The following is a 14,583-nucleotide window of genomic DNA, read 5'->3' on the forward strand; positions in this document are numbered from 1 at the left end:
TTCTGCTTCTAACACATTTGAAAAAGGTTTACTCGCTATTCATTTTGTGCAAATTGTTTTCCAAACTTTTTGGCATGATCTGGCCTGTTTTTACACATCTCATGACTTCCCAAAAGTTGAGTCAAGAGGAAAATTTTACAGGAGTAGCAGAAGTCACGCTCTTAGCATTAAGATAAATTTTTAATAACTTCTTTTAAGTTATTAATCACTGGGTGTTACCATGGTCAATACCCTGCAATGTTTCTTGATCATCTTTAGTCTGTGAAAAAATTGAGTGGTACCTAAGGTGTTTTGTCCCTTAACTATGGTAACACAGCAATTTTCAAAATATTTCTTGCTTTCCTACTGTTAATTTTTCTAACATGACTTCAGTATTCCAAAATACTCTTTTCAAAATACAGGAGAAAGTCTTGATCCCTGAATATTGTAAATACACTATAGATTCTTTATGCTGCTCACAGCACTGCTTTGATCGAGAACTGGATAGCACATTTCTTAACAACTTAAGAGCATGACAGGATGCCAGAAATGAAACCTCATTTTCTCAAAACCAAAAATTCCATCAATTGCTAGACATGGTAACTGCCAAAAAGTCTCAGCAAGGTACACAAATTCCCTACCCTTCTTTCACCAATACTTTTACAACAAACTTACGGTGCGGTTCCTGATGTACAAAAACACCTTCTGAGTCTGCTGTGGCCCACTGATTATATCAGGGAAGCAGGCAGCTTCTTGAGATGTCATACGGTCATGTGGAAGTCTACTCTGGAAAGCTGCACCCTCCACACCTACAATAAAAAGACAAGTAGTCTACAGGCACTGCAAAGGAACACTACCCTTCCTAGCCAGTGCATTCAGCCATGAGACGATATGGTGGCCAATTTCATGTGATGCTTTTATTTAGTCCTTTTATTTACTTCTGCAACACATACAGGTTTCCAAGTCAACAGTTCTTTGAATTACAGGTATCATCTAGAGATAATGAAAAAGCTACACTACAGGGGTGATAAACAAAAACCCCCAAAAAACAAAGCCTGAAAAATAAGTGGGGCAGGGGCACATATCAATATATTATATATAACATATATATATATATATACACACACACATATATATATAGTATCAATAAAACGTAAGTATTTTAGATGCTGTCCTTAATTTGTGGGGTTTCCAGTTTATAACAGAATCGGAAAAACGTTTCAGAACCTGTTCAAAGCCATAATATCCGTAATATATAAGCACAGCGTCTACCATCCCCTCTCACCTGCTTCTCAAAGTTTAATTTGCATTGACCTTCTCCAGCTAGAGGAACCCACCTTAAACTCTCATTTTGCATATTTGATATATTTACAGCAGGCAGTGCTGTAAATAAAATCACACTAATGCATTTCCTGTGCTCCCTTCCCAAGTGCTGCCTCCAAACAACAGATTTCTTACTTTTCTTTTTAAATGCTCCATATGTAAAAGACTGATGCTGAACCCATACAGGAGAGGTTTTCTCTATGGAAAGCCTTCATTCATACAGGAACTTGCATTTCTACCAATTCACACACTGGCAGTGATGTAACTACATTTCTGTACCCTGCTTTCCTCAGTCTCTGTACTATAGATAAAGTGACAAACTAAGACACAGCTGCATCAAGTGCTACAGTACAAGTAGAGTGCAGAAAGCAAATCCTGCAGGCATAGCGAGCAAAACGAAGTACTGAGATGTGAAATACAGCAAGAACAATATGAATCTCCCATGTCCTAGAAGTGACTTCGAACAGGACAGAGGACAAGGCATTCAATCTAGAAAGATAGAAGCCAATACATCCCATGGGCAAAAAACCCCACAAGTAACACAGTGAGATTAAGATCATTTGCTGAAACTGGAATTGTTCAAAAGATTACAATAAATAGCAAAGTAAATACAAGCTTGCAGTGTGTTACACTAGCCAAGACAACCGTTTAAGAGTTTGAAGTTCATGTACAGCAGTACATGTCACTGTACCAGGGAGAGGAATTCCCTGCTTTTAATTCTGGTGCCACCACACACCTCTTTAACTTCCAAGCATTTTTACTTCCCAAAGGTGCTGAAAAAAATCTAGGAAGGAAATGGTTGTGAAACTGACAAAAAAACCCCAAAACAAAACCCCCCAAATCAAATCAACCAAAAAACCCCCCACACAAAAACCCCAATCAACCAAAGAAACCCAGAACAACAAAAGAAGAAAACCTAACCTCAACCAACCAAAAAAACAACCAACCAAAAAAAAAACCAAAACCAAAAATTCATTCACAAGTAAGGATCAAAATATCTGTGATGACTCAAGGTAAAGAAAACTGTCTGTAATCATTTACACAACTTTTACAACATGAATAAATCAGTAACAGAAGCTACAGAGCATTGCAAGCAAAATAAAATTAACCATAGGAGAAGTTGACACACCCACAATGTTTCCTGCACTAATATTCAGTTGTGATAGAAACCCACAGCTCTACTACAACTTTAGTTTCTCCAGCAATAACCATTCCCCAAGCCTTCTGCTGTCCCTCCATCTAACACTGGCCCAAGTGTGCCAACATCTGTGTAGGAATGCATATGCTCAACTAGGAATTCTGTAAAACTGGCCATGGAAATCAAACCAGTTACCAGTTCTCTGATACTTTACTAATGCTAACAATCTTAATTAAGGTTCTAGATCCTCAAGTGCTAGCAAAAAGCTCAGCAGCACAATTTTCAGAGAATAGCCAGTTAAAGACCTGAAATGCTGAACCTGACTCCCTCTTACAGATTTGTGCTAAAAGAACTGTGCTCCTCCAGGTACCTGCTAAAAAGCCATGTAGTCACCAAATACCACCAAACTCTCAGATGTGTGGATTTAAGGCAACTCAGCAGTTTATCAAAAAGCTTTGGGATTTATTTCTTCAAACTGAGCAGCCAGAGGACATGGTGCTGCTAATGGTTTTGGAAAGAACTCCCAAGGTGGGTTGAGTTGTGGGGGCTTTTAAGGCCATATATCTTTCGTGGCAATACCCAAACTTCAAAACTAGAATGACAGAATAGCTCCAGATGAGCACAGGTATTCAGGAGGAAAGAAAAAAGCTAATAAAACAACCCACAAGAGCATCCAATACAAGAATTTAGAAAAAGCATAGTTATTAATAGCAAAGATACCGTTTTTATTTGGCCAACCACTGGAAGATCTTATAAGAACTAAATGTCCTTGAACTTCTGCAACTACACAGCTCAAATGTAAATGGATTTGGATTTCAGGCTGACTAAATCCCATTTCACACCCTTACTGCTTGTATTTCATGAAAGCCACAGATTACAGGGATTATCAGTTCAAAACTACATGGTTCTCCTTGGGGCAGGCAACTGAAGGAATGGTTCTGCCTAGACTGGATTATCAGCTCCTCTTTACACACATTTGTGCACACACACTTGCCCATTTCCTGACATTCACCATTAGCAACTAATTGGCTGAAGTTTTGATTATATCCTTCCCTACAGAAGAAATCCTGAGGGTTGCTGCTCATTTAAAGACTTACTAAAACATCTGCAGATGAACACACTGAAAGGTTTCTGGCTGTTGAACTGGACAGTTGTTAGAGAATAATGTCAGCATATAATACAAAATGCAAAATATGCAGAATTTCCAATCAGCCAATGCCTGCCTAAAAATGAAATAGGCAATGCATCCTTAAGCCCATGAGCCATGATAGACAGCAGTTCCATTCAAGTGGTAACATCCATAACAGTATTCGGCTCCCTTACTTACAACAGCAAAGGATGCGCTCTTAGATGAGTATCTTGAAGTTCTATTTGCTTCAAAAAGAGCAACTTGGAGGTACAGAATAGGTTCTGGAGCCTTTGGCTCTTTTGTTGAAAACCCTAATCCTGAAGTGAGAGCAAAAGCAGCAGAGTTGGAGGAAGATTTTAAGTAGCACTCCAAGTACTTAAGAGTAAAGACATCAATCCTGTGAACGAAGCAGTGAGTACTGCCAGCAGCAGTACCAAGGCCAAATGGCGAATGCAATTCACAATCCAGTCCACTGAGCAACAGACTGTGAATCTGCCCAGCAGACAATCTCCTGGGCTAAGTGCTGGCACACAGGTCAAACACAAAGCCTTTCAAAAGACAAAAAGAAATGAGCAAAAAGGTACTCCATGCTATGTTTCTTCAGCAGATTATAAAAAAGGGTATACTGTTCTAAAGCCCAGGGCTCTGTGTGTCAATCTAGGTGATACAAACTGGCTAGGTAAGAAAAAGCTTTTTGTAAATTTAGACTCCTCTGAACATGGAGAGGAGTGGAGGGATGAGAGATCGGCCTGAGGCATTTCAACACAGATTAGCTAGTGCCCTTTTCCGCAGCTGTTACAGACCTCAACTGAAATCTGAATAACCCACACTTTTTAAACAGGTGGGCACACAACTCCTGCATCTCTTGCTAAATTCGGGACAACCACACCCATGCGCACTTGCAAGCATCAATCCCTAACTTGGCGGCTCTTGCTACTCAGTGGCAAGCATCAAACGCCACCCTCACCTGATGCTTGGCCGTCTCCATACCCTCCAGAACTGTCGTCTTGAAGTCCTCCTGCTTGCCCTGTGGAAGGAAAGAGGAGAACTCAGGGACCTTACTCCATAAGTTAAACCATACTGGACATAAAGGCCGGGCAGTTGGCGTTTTAGATATTAAATTTCACCAACTAACTAAACCCATTTGCTGAGAATCCCATCTTCTGGAACCTAGGTTCAGGGCACCAAAAAATTACGTTCTAAAGTGTTATCCATGTTACTGGAACGCTTTACATCAGATTTTATGGGAAATAAAGAAGTACACCATATGTAGCATTCCTGGTGGCTAAATACTTATGATCTGGTGGATGGATACCATCAGATTCTATGGATCTCAAACCCTAAGAATTTGATAACCTTGCCTTTGGTGCTCCCAAGTCTCCCCATATCCCAAGGGGACAGTTTAAAGCATTTTGAAAAGCCTCTCATGTTCAAAATAGGAGCTCCTTTTTTTTTTTTTTTTTTTTTTTTGCCATAAACCCTTCCTTTAAGCTTGATGCTAGAACATTTCTTGAAAGGCTCAGACCACTTACTTTGGCTTCAGTACCCTTGATACACCATCAGTGTTCTAACACACTTAAGATTGCCTTTGAAGCCAAATACATGTCATATCATTGATCAGTGATGTGATCAATACCCAGCACTGAAAGACATCAGTCTTTCAACATTCCCAGTGATGGAAATACGAGGAAAGGCTAAGTATTCATCCAAAAGTTCTGAAGAAGTCTCAGAATTACCTCAGCCTGCATGTAAGTCCTAAACAGGACTGCAATACAAGCAGCAACAGAGCACATTGAGAAGAGAGATGAGTACAGCTGCAGTGTCTGTGGAAACAATGCCATTACACACCTCACACACTGCTCACTTCACAGGAGACACTAGCTCTGAGTTGAGCTCATGAGCAATATTCTTCCACAATCAGAGGTTTGCCTGAAGTCCTGTCACCTGCAGAGCTCAGGAAGCCATGGCACACTCCAGAGATGGCCCAGTGCTGTTCAGCTGGCTCCTGCTGTACCAAGGCTCCTTCAAACCACACACTTCAACAGTCAGCAAATCCAAACCAACATGCTCTGAAACACACTGCAATAGTCACTGGAATGGAACAGCCACTTCCTAGAACACAACTGTTCAGGTGTAATCTCCAAACAGGTAAGAGCAAGGTCTAACCTGAGGCTAAACACACAATTGTTAATACTCTTTAGAGTCTGGGTGGAGAGTTTTGCCAGACTGTAATTTAAGGCTCTTAGGGGATACACTAACTGAGAAGAATTTCATCTGAACTACAGATTTAACCCCTAAAGCAAGACATAGAAAGTTAAACAAATGTTTCCGTACTGTGCTGAATTGGATTAATCTAAAATGTCAAAACACTAAACATCTACAGATAAAACAAAATAGGAACTGAAACAAGACAGACATTTTCACTCAGTACAGCAGAGGAGCAATAGTTAGTACTTGTACAAAATCAGTCTGCCAGCAGGGAAGTTAAAAACTCACAGAGAGACTGTGACAAATAATTGTATTTTGACAGCCCTCATAAGACCCAAATTATGATTCTGTGAATAAACACATCTGAAGCAGCAAGATAAAATTCTTTAATTGATCTACATTCCAAGTACTTTATATTGCTGGGAACATTTCAAGACCTGCTTCCATTCTGGGAGAGACCAACACCACTGAAACACAAATATTTACACTCAAGCATAGGTCATTAATTTGCAATAAAAGTTTCACCTGTGTCTTCCCCAAGTTAAGAAATTAAAAAGATTCTGACATCAGTCTGTGGTATTCATAATCCCTGAATTAACACTGACAATGAGCAGAGGGGAAAAAATTGCTCTCGGCTTACTTACAGAAAGAAATCTGTATCTTCCTCTTCTCATCACTATTACTGACTGCTTGGACACAATTCTAAATGCTGCTCAGTATGAGCAGAGAAGTGTGTAAACAAGGCCTGCTAGTGAAGATTGCCTTTCCTTCCCTGAAAGGAAGGTTCTCGTTTTAAAGGAACTAGCAGCAAGCAAACCGCTGATCCATGTTAACATCAAACTATTGCAGCTCAACAGAACATGTGCGAGGAGCAGAATCTGCTCAAAGTCTCAACACAACAGAACAAAAGACCATGACCTGAAGAGCAATCAGGAAGAAGGTCCACAAAGGAATCTACTTCATATAATTATCCACTGTCTCAGAATTAGGAATAGCAGTGCACAAGTATCACAGAGTACTGAATTTATTTAGGAAAACAGACAAGTCAGATAAAATAAAGAGACAAAGCACCACTAAGTTTGACTATTCCCTTTATGTTAATCTTGATCATATTCAGTTCATTGGAAAACTGCACCTAAAAATATAGGATTACCACGAAGTAAGAATACTGACAATACTAAAAGCCCAGGAGCTAGTAAAGAAAATCTTCTGTAGTTCTAAACATGAAAATCTAGTTTGGTGAGGAAAAACAAAACAAAGATCGTTAGAGGAAAAAAAAACCCCGTAAGAAGCAAGCTCTTTGATTCCAAAAGGGATACTGGCAAACAAGAACACAAATGTCATCACTCAGCACTGAAAGGGAGTTTGGAAGCTTTTTGCTATTAGACAGTATTCCTCAACTAAAAAGATAAGAGATACTCTAAGGAAATTATTTTAACCATTAAATACTGTCACACCTTTTAAAACTGCTCTGCAATAGCATGCAGTATATCTTGTAAATCCAGACTGTAATAGCCAAAACACCTGGAATTCCCCACAGCTGAACACATGAATGGAATCTACTCAGAGAAGACCAGCATTTTGCTGTCACCTGAAGTGTGACACTTAATAATCCCCTTCACTGTAAGCTTTCTGTGGGGACAGGCTAATGAAATACCAGACACTGGCACCAGGACATTTTTAAGTTGCACAATCAGGCTTTTCAATTCAAAAGCTGTTAATGCGGCAGCTTTATGCCTCTACTGCATTACCTCAATTTTTACAGGCTTAAAACACAGAAAGGAATTTTTTAAGGTCTGCAATGAGAATAAATCAACAGAAATACACAAGCTAACTAAAATTTTCCTAGATTTTCAGTATGCAATCCTACTCTAGTATTACTGTCCAATTTAGTATTTCTTATTGAACACTTCAATTTTTCCTTCAAAGTGACAGAGAGAGAAAAAACCTCAATTATAAACACTGCTTTTATATACAGCAGACTCCATGCCACCTCCTCCTAAAAGGTAGCTGAATTAGAAGTTTCAATGCACTTTTAACAGCCAGCATAAGATGACCTGATGTTCTTGATGCCTATATTAATAAAGACAAAAATAGAGATCCACAAACATATATAGTCTCAGAAACCTTTCAAATTACAGCAAGATTAGCTATGGAATAACAACTTGAAATTTGTCTTCTTTCTACTTTACTGCTTCATGCATATCATAGAATTTCTAGGAATAGAGAAATTATATGATGACTCAAAATCTACTCATTTCTAGGCAGCTAGATACAGCCTGTTTGAAAACTGATTGTATTTAGATGGCTAAAAGATAGTGCTTGCAAAATAACTGTTTAACAGGCTGTTGTGTGTATAGAGTAGCATGACTCATCACTGCTGATGTTGCATGTTTCTTCCTTCATGGGATAAAACCTGTTCCACTGTACTTCACTGATTATGCCTCCAGCTGATTTCAATAATCATTCTTAGAGGCACAAAATGGAATCTGAGAGAAATAAAAAATGCATTAATATTAGGTCTCAAGGATTAAACACAATGTCTAAGCTAAATTAAATAGTAAGCTTAAAATATCTGCTTAATTACATCTATTAAAATTCCATTTTTGCTACATCAGCTACAACTGGGGTGGCAGAATTTTTATCACTGCAAGTATTTCAGTTAAGCATATGAGCTATAGTATTCCTCTATCAAGGCAGGAGCCAACAGCTGTGACAAGGAGAGGTTACAGTCGCAAATCCTAAGAGATAAAACACACCCACAGCTTTTAATACCTTTTCTGCAACTGAAGGTAGGTATCCCCAAGTTAACATCAGTGCTATGCCTACATTCTCAAACCTGCCAGCCAGAAATAAAACTAAGATAACTGAAGACTAAGTGACTCACATAAGTGATGAACCTGCAAAGATTCAACTACTAGATTTCAGTTCTTGTCTAAAACCAACTAGTATACACGTTATCTCATTAAATCTCTTGACTCCGAACTTTGCAAAAGCATGACCTTCTATACAGCTGAGTGATACCCCACCAACAGATCTCACTAATGGTGGTAATTGTAAACACAATGGAGGTAAAGAATAGGGTACTGCTACTACTACATATTTCAAAAGCTGCCTCCTGAACAAAACTAACCAAAAAACTTCTCAATGTAAAGTGAAGCTCTGTCAAAGGTAATAAGGAAAGCACTAAAATTTAAGCAAATCGTATCCAACCAGAACTTAAGATTAGAGTCATAGTTTAAAGCCACAGGAATCACAGTAGATTAATCTGTTCTTCTGCATAACAAACCCCCCATAAATCCAACCTCTTCTCTCTCCAAGGAATAAGTGAATGTTCATACACAAGCAGGTGTGGCAGCAGAGAGCCAGAGAGGCTGTTCTGGTCAACAAGCTTCCAAAGACAAGTCAATAAGGATCATGAGAATATAGCACAAGAGGTTTGGCTTCATTTGGAATTAGATTAATGCATATTCCTATTTTTACTGGGCTGTTCTGTGTTTCCCTCCACCTTCCACACACGGGGCCACCAAATAAAACACTGTAGAACAATTATTCAAAATCAGATTGAAACCAGACATGGGATTCATGATGCCACACCCGGCCCTACCTAATTTCTGTTAACAAATCAGGTAAATAGTGTCAGAGGAGAAGGTCTCTCTTCACTCACCAGACGGTTCCTCTGGCTCACTTTCATTCTCTTCTTCTGCAGGAGCCGGTGGAGGTGGTGGGGGTAGTTTTTTCTCTTTCTCAGCTTTAGCATTTCTCTCTTCTTCAGAGTAATACTCATCTTCTGACAGGTTTGCAAGACTCTCATCCATCTCTCTATACTCCACCTGTAAAAAGCACAACAGAACATAAACACACTGAAAATGCCTGTAAGTCATGCTACTAACATTCATGTTGCAAGTAACAAAATTGCTTACAGTTTAAAGAAAAGGCTTGAGTTACCTTATGCAGAGTCTTACCACAGATACCATGTTATAAAATGCAACAAAGCTTAACAAGTTCCAAATGCTTTGCCTCAACCTAAAAAAAAAAATAATCTCCAGCACCCTATAGTAGGAACTTTCTACTCACATCAAGCCCAGTTTATGTGTATTTGTTATATTATCATTTAACCTCTCCAGTTTACTTCCCTTCCATCCCTGCCAAACTCAGGGATAACCAGCAGCCTGTATGTCCACTCCATATGTTCAAACTTGAATTTCATCAGCTAAGCACAGATAACTAGAAGCACACACAAGATTTCCTGTGGAAATCCCACCCATGTCCTGTATGGTCTCCTGCTTACTGGGAATCTTGCGCTGGTACAGAGGCTCACGGCTGCTTCCTCTCCAGAATGGTCAACACAAGAAACATCCCTTTCCCTCATCCTCCCCCAGTCTTTATTGCCATATATGTTTTGTTCTGTTCTCCAGTAAAAATAAATAAAATTACCAGCCAAACCCGCACCCGACTCCAACTTAAAGGAACATGGAAACCCCAAGAACTAGCCTGGAAGGGCTGCATCTCATACTGCTTAGCCAATCAAGCTTTAATCCAAAGTAAGAAAGCTTTGTACACTGGTGATGAATTTCCCGACTGATTGGAAAGGAAAAAAGCACTTCTCAATATGCAGCCATGGGAAAAATAAAAATAAAGCAGCTAGTGACCCTCCCACATCCAACAGGTCAACTTCCCCCAGGAAATGACAAAAACAGCTCTGGATTTCTCACCAAAAGAACAAAAAATCTTTCACAGTCGAAGTTCAGTCACTAAGAAGGGGCAGTAATGGGCACAATTCAAAGTAGCTTTGGGAAGCCTGCGTACAGGAAACCCTGGATTCTTCAAGACATTAACATACTCCATGATCTGCTATCTTTTAAATATTTACATTCCACAATGTCCAGCATATTCAGTTTTTCACACTGTTGCACCTCCAGGACCTTCTGTGAACTCCCACTCTGAAGCAAGTAACAGTGACCACTCAGCACATCCATAGACTACCACGGGTATTTGAAGCCACACACACACTACTTCTGTCCAAAGGCCCTCTGAAGTCTCCCATTCCCTTTGAGCTGCCACAATTTTCAAAGATCAAGTCCAATAAAAAACACTAAGCTTTTCCCTAGATTTATTTTCAGCCTAGATACCCTCCCAAACTAAGTTCACACCACACAAATTCGTGGGAAGGTCTCATGCTGGCCTGAATGCTCAAGGGGACAGATGGTGTCACAAGAGACGAATGCCCTTTGCAGATAGATACTGTCAGTGCAAAGAAACATCACCAACACACAATCCACATAGAGCACTAATTCCTACTTGTTAACAGACCACTATAAAGCAGGAATGCTGCCTCTGAAGATTACAGAATGGTCTGGACTAGAAGGGACATTCAAACCCATCTCACTCCACCCACCCTGCTATGGGCAGGGACACCTCTCACTAGATCAGGCTGCTCCAAGCCCTGTCCAACGTGTCCATGAACACTTCCAGGGATGAGGCAGTCACAGCTTCTCTGAGCAACATGTCCAAGGGCCTCAACACCCTCACTGTAAAAAATGCCTTATGTCCAGTCTACATCTACCTTATTTTGATTTACAAGATGCACCACACTGACCTACCCAACAGGTCCTGCGTGCGAAGGACCAGTCCAGTTATCACATCATACAACGGCTCTGAAGAGCCACATTCAATGCCACAAGACAGAACGGTTCCAAAAAGTAATTTTAGCTTCCATGTCAAACACCCCAACCCCGGGCACAGCCAAGATCTTCAATATCTTCTGAAACAAGGTTCCAAGAAAAAGTTTCACATAAAAAAGGTAATATTCTCATATATTCAGAACAACAGATAAAAATTACATACTACAGACCCAAACTGTTGGAGACCCTTTACAGCCTTCAGTTTTCATTGCTAAATCTCACCCTTACACAGCCTTGACTTAGCTCTCCAGTGCCAATGGAGGAAAGGTGAGGAACGCTGGACTGAGTGTGGCCATCACCTTCACAGTCCTGCAAAACCAGCATCATCCCATGTACATGAGCCTCGAGAGGCTGCATCCATATATCACAGTAACAGACGAATTTGCTGATAAAATGTAAGCTCATGAGCGCTCCAATACACTGTCATGGATTTGGGGTGTTTTTACTGCTCGGTAACGGGTCAGGAACCGCGAAATTCCTGAACAGCTGCAAACACCTCTCCTTTATGACAGGGCACGAGTCCTCCCCAGAGCCCGCGAAGGTGAGCTAGGACAACAGGGAATCTTGATCTTAACCTTAAGACAATGTGGCTTCCTGGGCGCCCGCGTGTTCGTCCTTTGCACTCACGACACCGCAGCCCCCGCTCCAGGCACACTCCCCTCCCCCTTCGGCAGGGCCCGATCCCATGCTGAGCCCCAAGCCCCGGCAGGGCCGGGGCCCGGGACGCCGTGAGGAAGAGCTGGCCCGAACAGGGCCGGGGCCTGCCGGTTCGAGCACGTCGCGCACGAGGCGCCAGCGGGGCCCGCAACCAGACCGTCCCACACCTACTTTGGCTCGCTTGCGGCGGCTGGTCCTGCGGCCCTCGGGGGTCTCGGCGATGCCGGTGGTTTCGGCGCCGGGCGCAGGGGTGGCCCCGGCAGCCGACGGCTCGGACACACCGCCCGGAGGCGAGGCCCGCGGCGGCTCCTTCTTGCGGGGCGTGCGCTCCGAAGCCCCGCCGCTATCCGAAGAGGAGCCCAGGGCCCCGGCGGCGGCGGGCGGGGGCACCGGCGCCTCTGGCCCGGCCTCGCCGCCCGCCGCCGCCTCCGCGCCCTTCTTGCCGCCCGCCAGCATCGCCCCGGCCGCACAAAGGAACCGCCCGGGGGGCTGCGGCCCCAGCTCTGACGTCACATCCGTGCCGCCGCGCGCGCGCACCGAGGCGCTCGTGCCGGCTCTGCCGGGCAGCCCCGGAGGCAGCAGGGGGCGCTGCACCGCGGCGGGCGGGTCCTGAGCGCGCAGCGCCGCCTGGAGCTCGTGGATCGTCCTTGTGCCCGCGCCCGACCCGCGGAGCCGCCCCCGGTTCCGATCCCGCGGCCCTCGCTCGCCTCCATCGGACCCTGAGCGAGCACAGGCCTCGCACATCGCTCGCGGCCATCACAAACGGACCCCGCACACACAGCTTTCCTACTGCTCCCCAGCCTGCACACCTGACCCAAGTACACAGCAGCAGGACCTGCTGGCAACTGAGAGCAGTAAGGAGCCCTGTGGCCATAACAGTCCTGCGTGAACAAATGGAGGCCCTTGAAACGCGTTGAAAGGGAGACGTTTATACCTGTTTCATCACAGAATGGTTTGGATTGGAAGGGACCTTAAAGCTCATCTTAAAGCATGGGGAAGGCACCTTCCACTATCCCAGGTTGCTCCAAGCCTGTCCAACCTGGCCTTGGACTCTTTCAGGGATGGGCAGTCACGGCTTCTCTGGGCAACCTGTGCCAGTTGTCCCTCAGTAAAGAATCTCTTCATAATATCTGATCTAAATCTACCTTACTTCAGCTTAAAGCCATCCCTCCCTGTCCTGTCACTCCAGGCTCTTGTCAAAAGTCCCTCTCAGCTCTCTTGGAGCCCCTTTAGGCCCTGGAAAGGGCTCTAAGGTCTCCCTGGAGCCTTCCCTTCTCCAGGTGAACACACCCAGCTCTCCAGGCCTGTCTCCAGAGCAGAGGGGCTCCAACACTTGGAACATCTCTGTGGCCTCCTTTAGACTCATTCCAACAGGCCTATGTCACTCTTATATTGGGGATGCCAGAGCTGGATGCAGCTCTGCAGATGGAGTCTCATCCTAGTGGAGCAAAGGGATAGAGTCCCCTCCCTTGTCCTGCCCATGCTGCTGGGGATCAGCCCAGGGCCCTTGGGTCTCTGGGCTGCCAGCCCACATTACCAAGACACATCAAGCTTCATTTTCACAAAGGATTCAATTTTAATCCTTCTGTCACCTTTCAAGGTCTGGGACTTTTCCTCAGCATGTCTTCTTCCCAGGTTTCTACTTAGACCAGCAGAAAAAGCTGGTAAGGTAGGAAACAGGAAGTTGAAGCTCCAGCCTTTGGACAGGACACGACTGATCAATGTCCAGCAGTCCCACAGATGCCTGGGAGGAGCATACTGCCAGAGATGTTCTGCTCTGGGTTCCCTTGTCTTGAGTATCTGAAGAGTATTTGCTAAAGGTAATAGAAAATTATATGCACACTTGCTAATTTTCTTGCCTCTCTCCTTAAAACTGGTCATTAGCAGACCTACTTTGGCTTGCAGCTGGTACTGGCTTATCACATGGCTGTATAGACACTGTAAGAGTATTTAGGTACCTGGGAAGGCAGAAGTTGCACAGGAAGACTTAGGGGTAATTTTGACCATTCTTACGGAGACAGGAAGCAACTAGAGGCTGTAGAAGGTCTGCAAAACGTAGCTGATGCACTCCAGATGGCCAGTAGTAACGTGGGCAGGTAAAAGGTCAGCAGCACGCTCTGACAAACAACTGCAGTGCTGAGAAGCAACTGGAGCAGAACGGAACCAACTCTGAAACCTTGTTCAGTAGTTATATATGAAATCCAGCTAGAAGAACTGCAGAGATAACTAAACAGTGATAGGGGAGAAAAGGAAGTAACAGGCAATTGCTATAAGAACACTATCTTCGCCTGTAAGCTAAGTATTTTAAGTATTTCATGCTTCCATAGAAACTAGCATTTCCTTCATCTTCCCACTTTAATCTCCTTTTGTTTGCATTTACCCAAATTTCTGAAATGGCCAGAAAATTCATTTTTGCATACAATTTTTATCGAATGGATAAGACAAATGATTTTCTCAAAGCACAC

The 14,583-nt window shown here is 43.1% G+C and overlaps 1 protein-coding gene across 2 annotated transcripts in view; it reads right to left on the reverse strand.

Annotated features, from left to right (window-relative positions):
* The window catches only part of KDM1A (lysine demethylase 1A), a 40,510-nt gene extending 27,648 nt beyond the window's left edge, over positions 1-12,862 (reverse strand). Inside the window, exons 1-4 of one of the 2 annotated variants that reach the window (XM_069036094.1) lie at positions 12,290-12,862; positions 9,445-9,610; positions 4,537-4,596; positions 655-788 (exon numbers count right to left, since the gene is read on the reverse strand). In XM_069036094.1, coding sequence (XP_068892195.1) covers positions 655-788; positions 4,537-4,596; positions 9,445-9,610; positions 12,290-12,862 — 933 coding nt within the window. The remainder of the gene's footprint in view (positions 1-654; positions 789-4,536; positions 4,597-9,444; positions 9,611-12,289) is intronic. The other variant, XM_069036095.1, reaches the window with a different exon arrangement.
* Positions 12,863-14,583: the final 1,721 nt, after the last annotated feature.

The sequence above is a fragment of the Aphelocoma coerulescens genome, chromosome 23, assembly GCF_041296385.1.
Source record: "Aphelocoma coerulescens isolate FSJ_1873_10779 chromosome 23, UR_Acoe_1.0, whole genome shotgun sequence".
Taxonomy (NCBI): domain Eukaryota; kingdom Metazoa; phylum Chordata; class Aves; order Passeriformes; family Corvidae; genus Aphelocoma; species Aphelocoma coerulescens.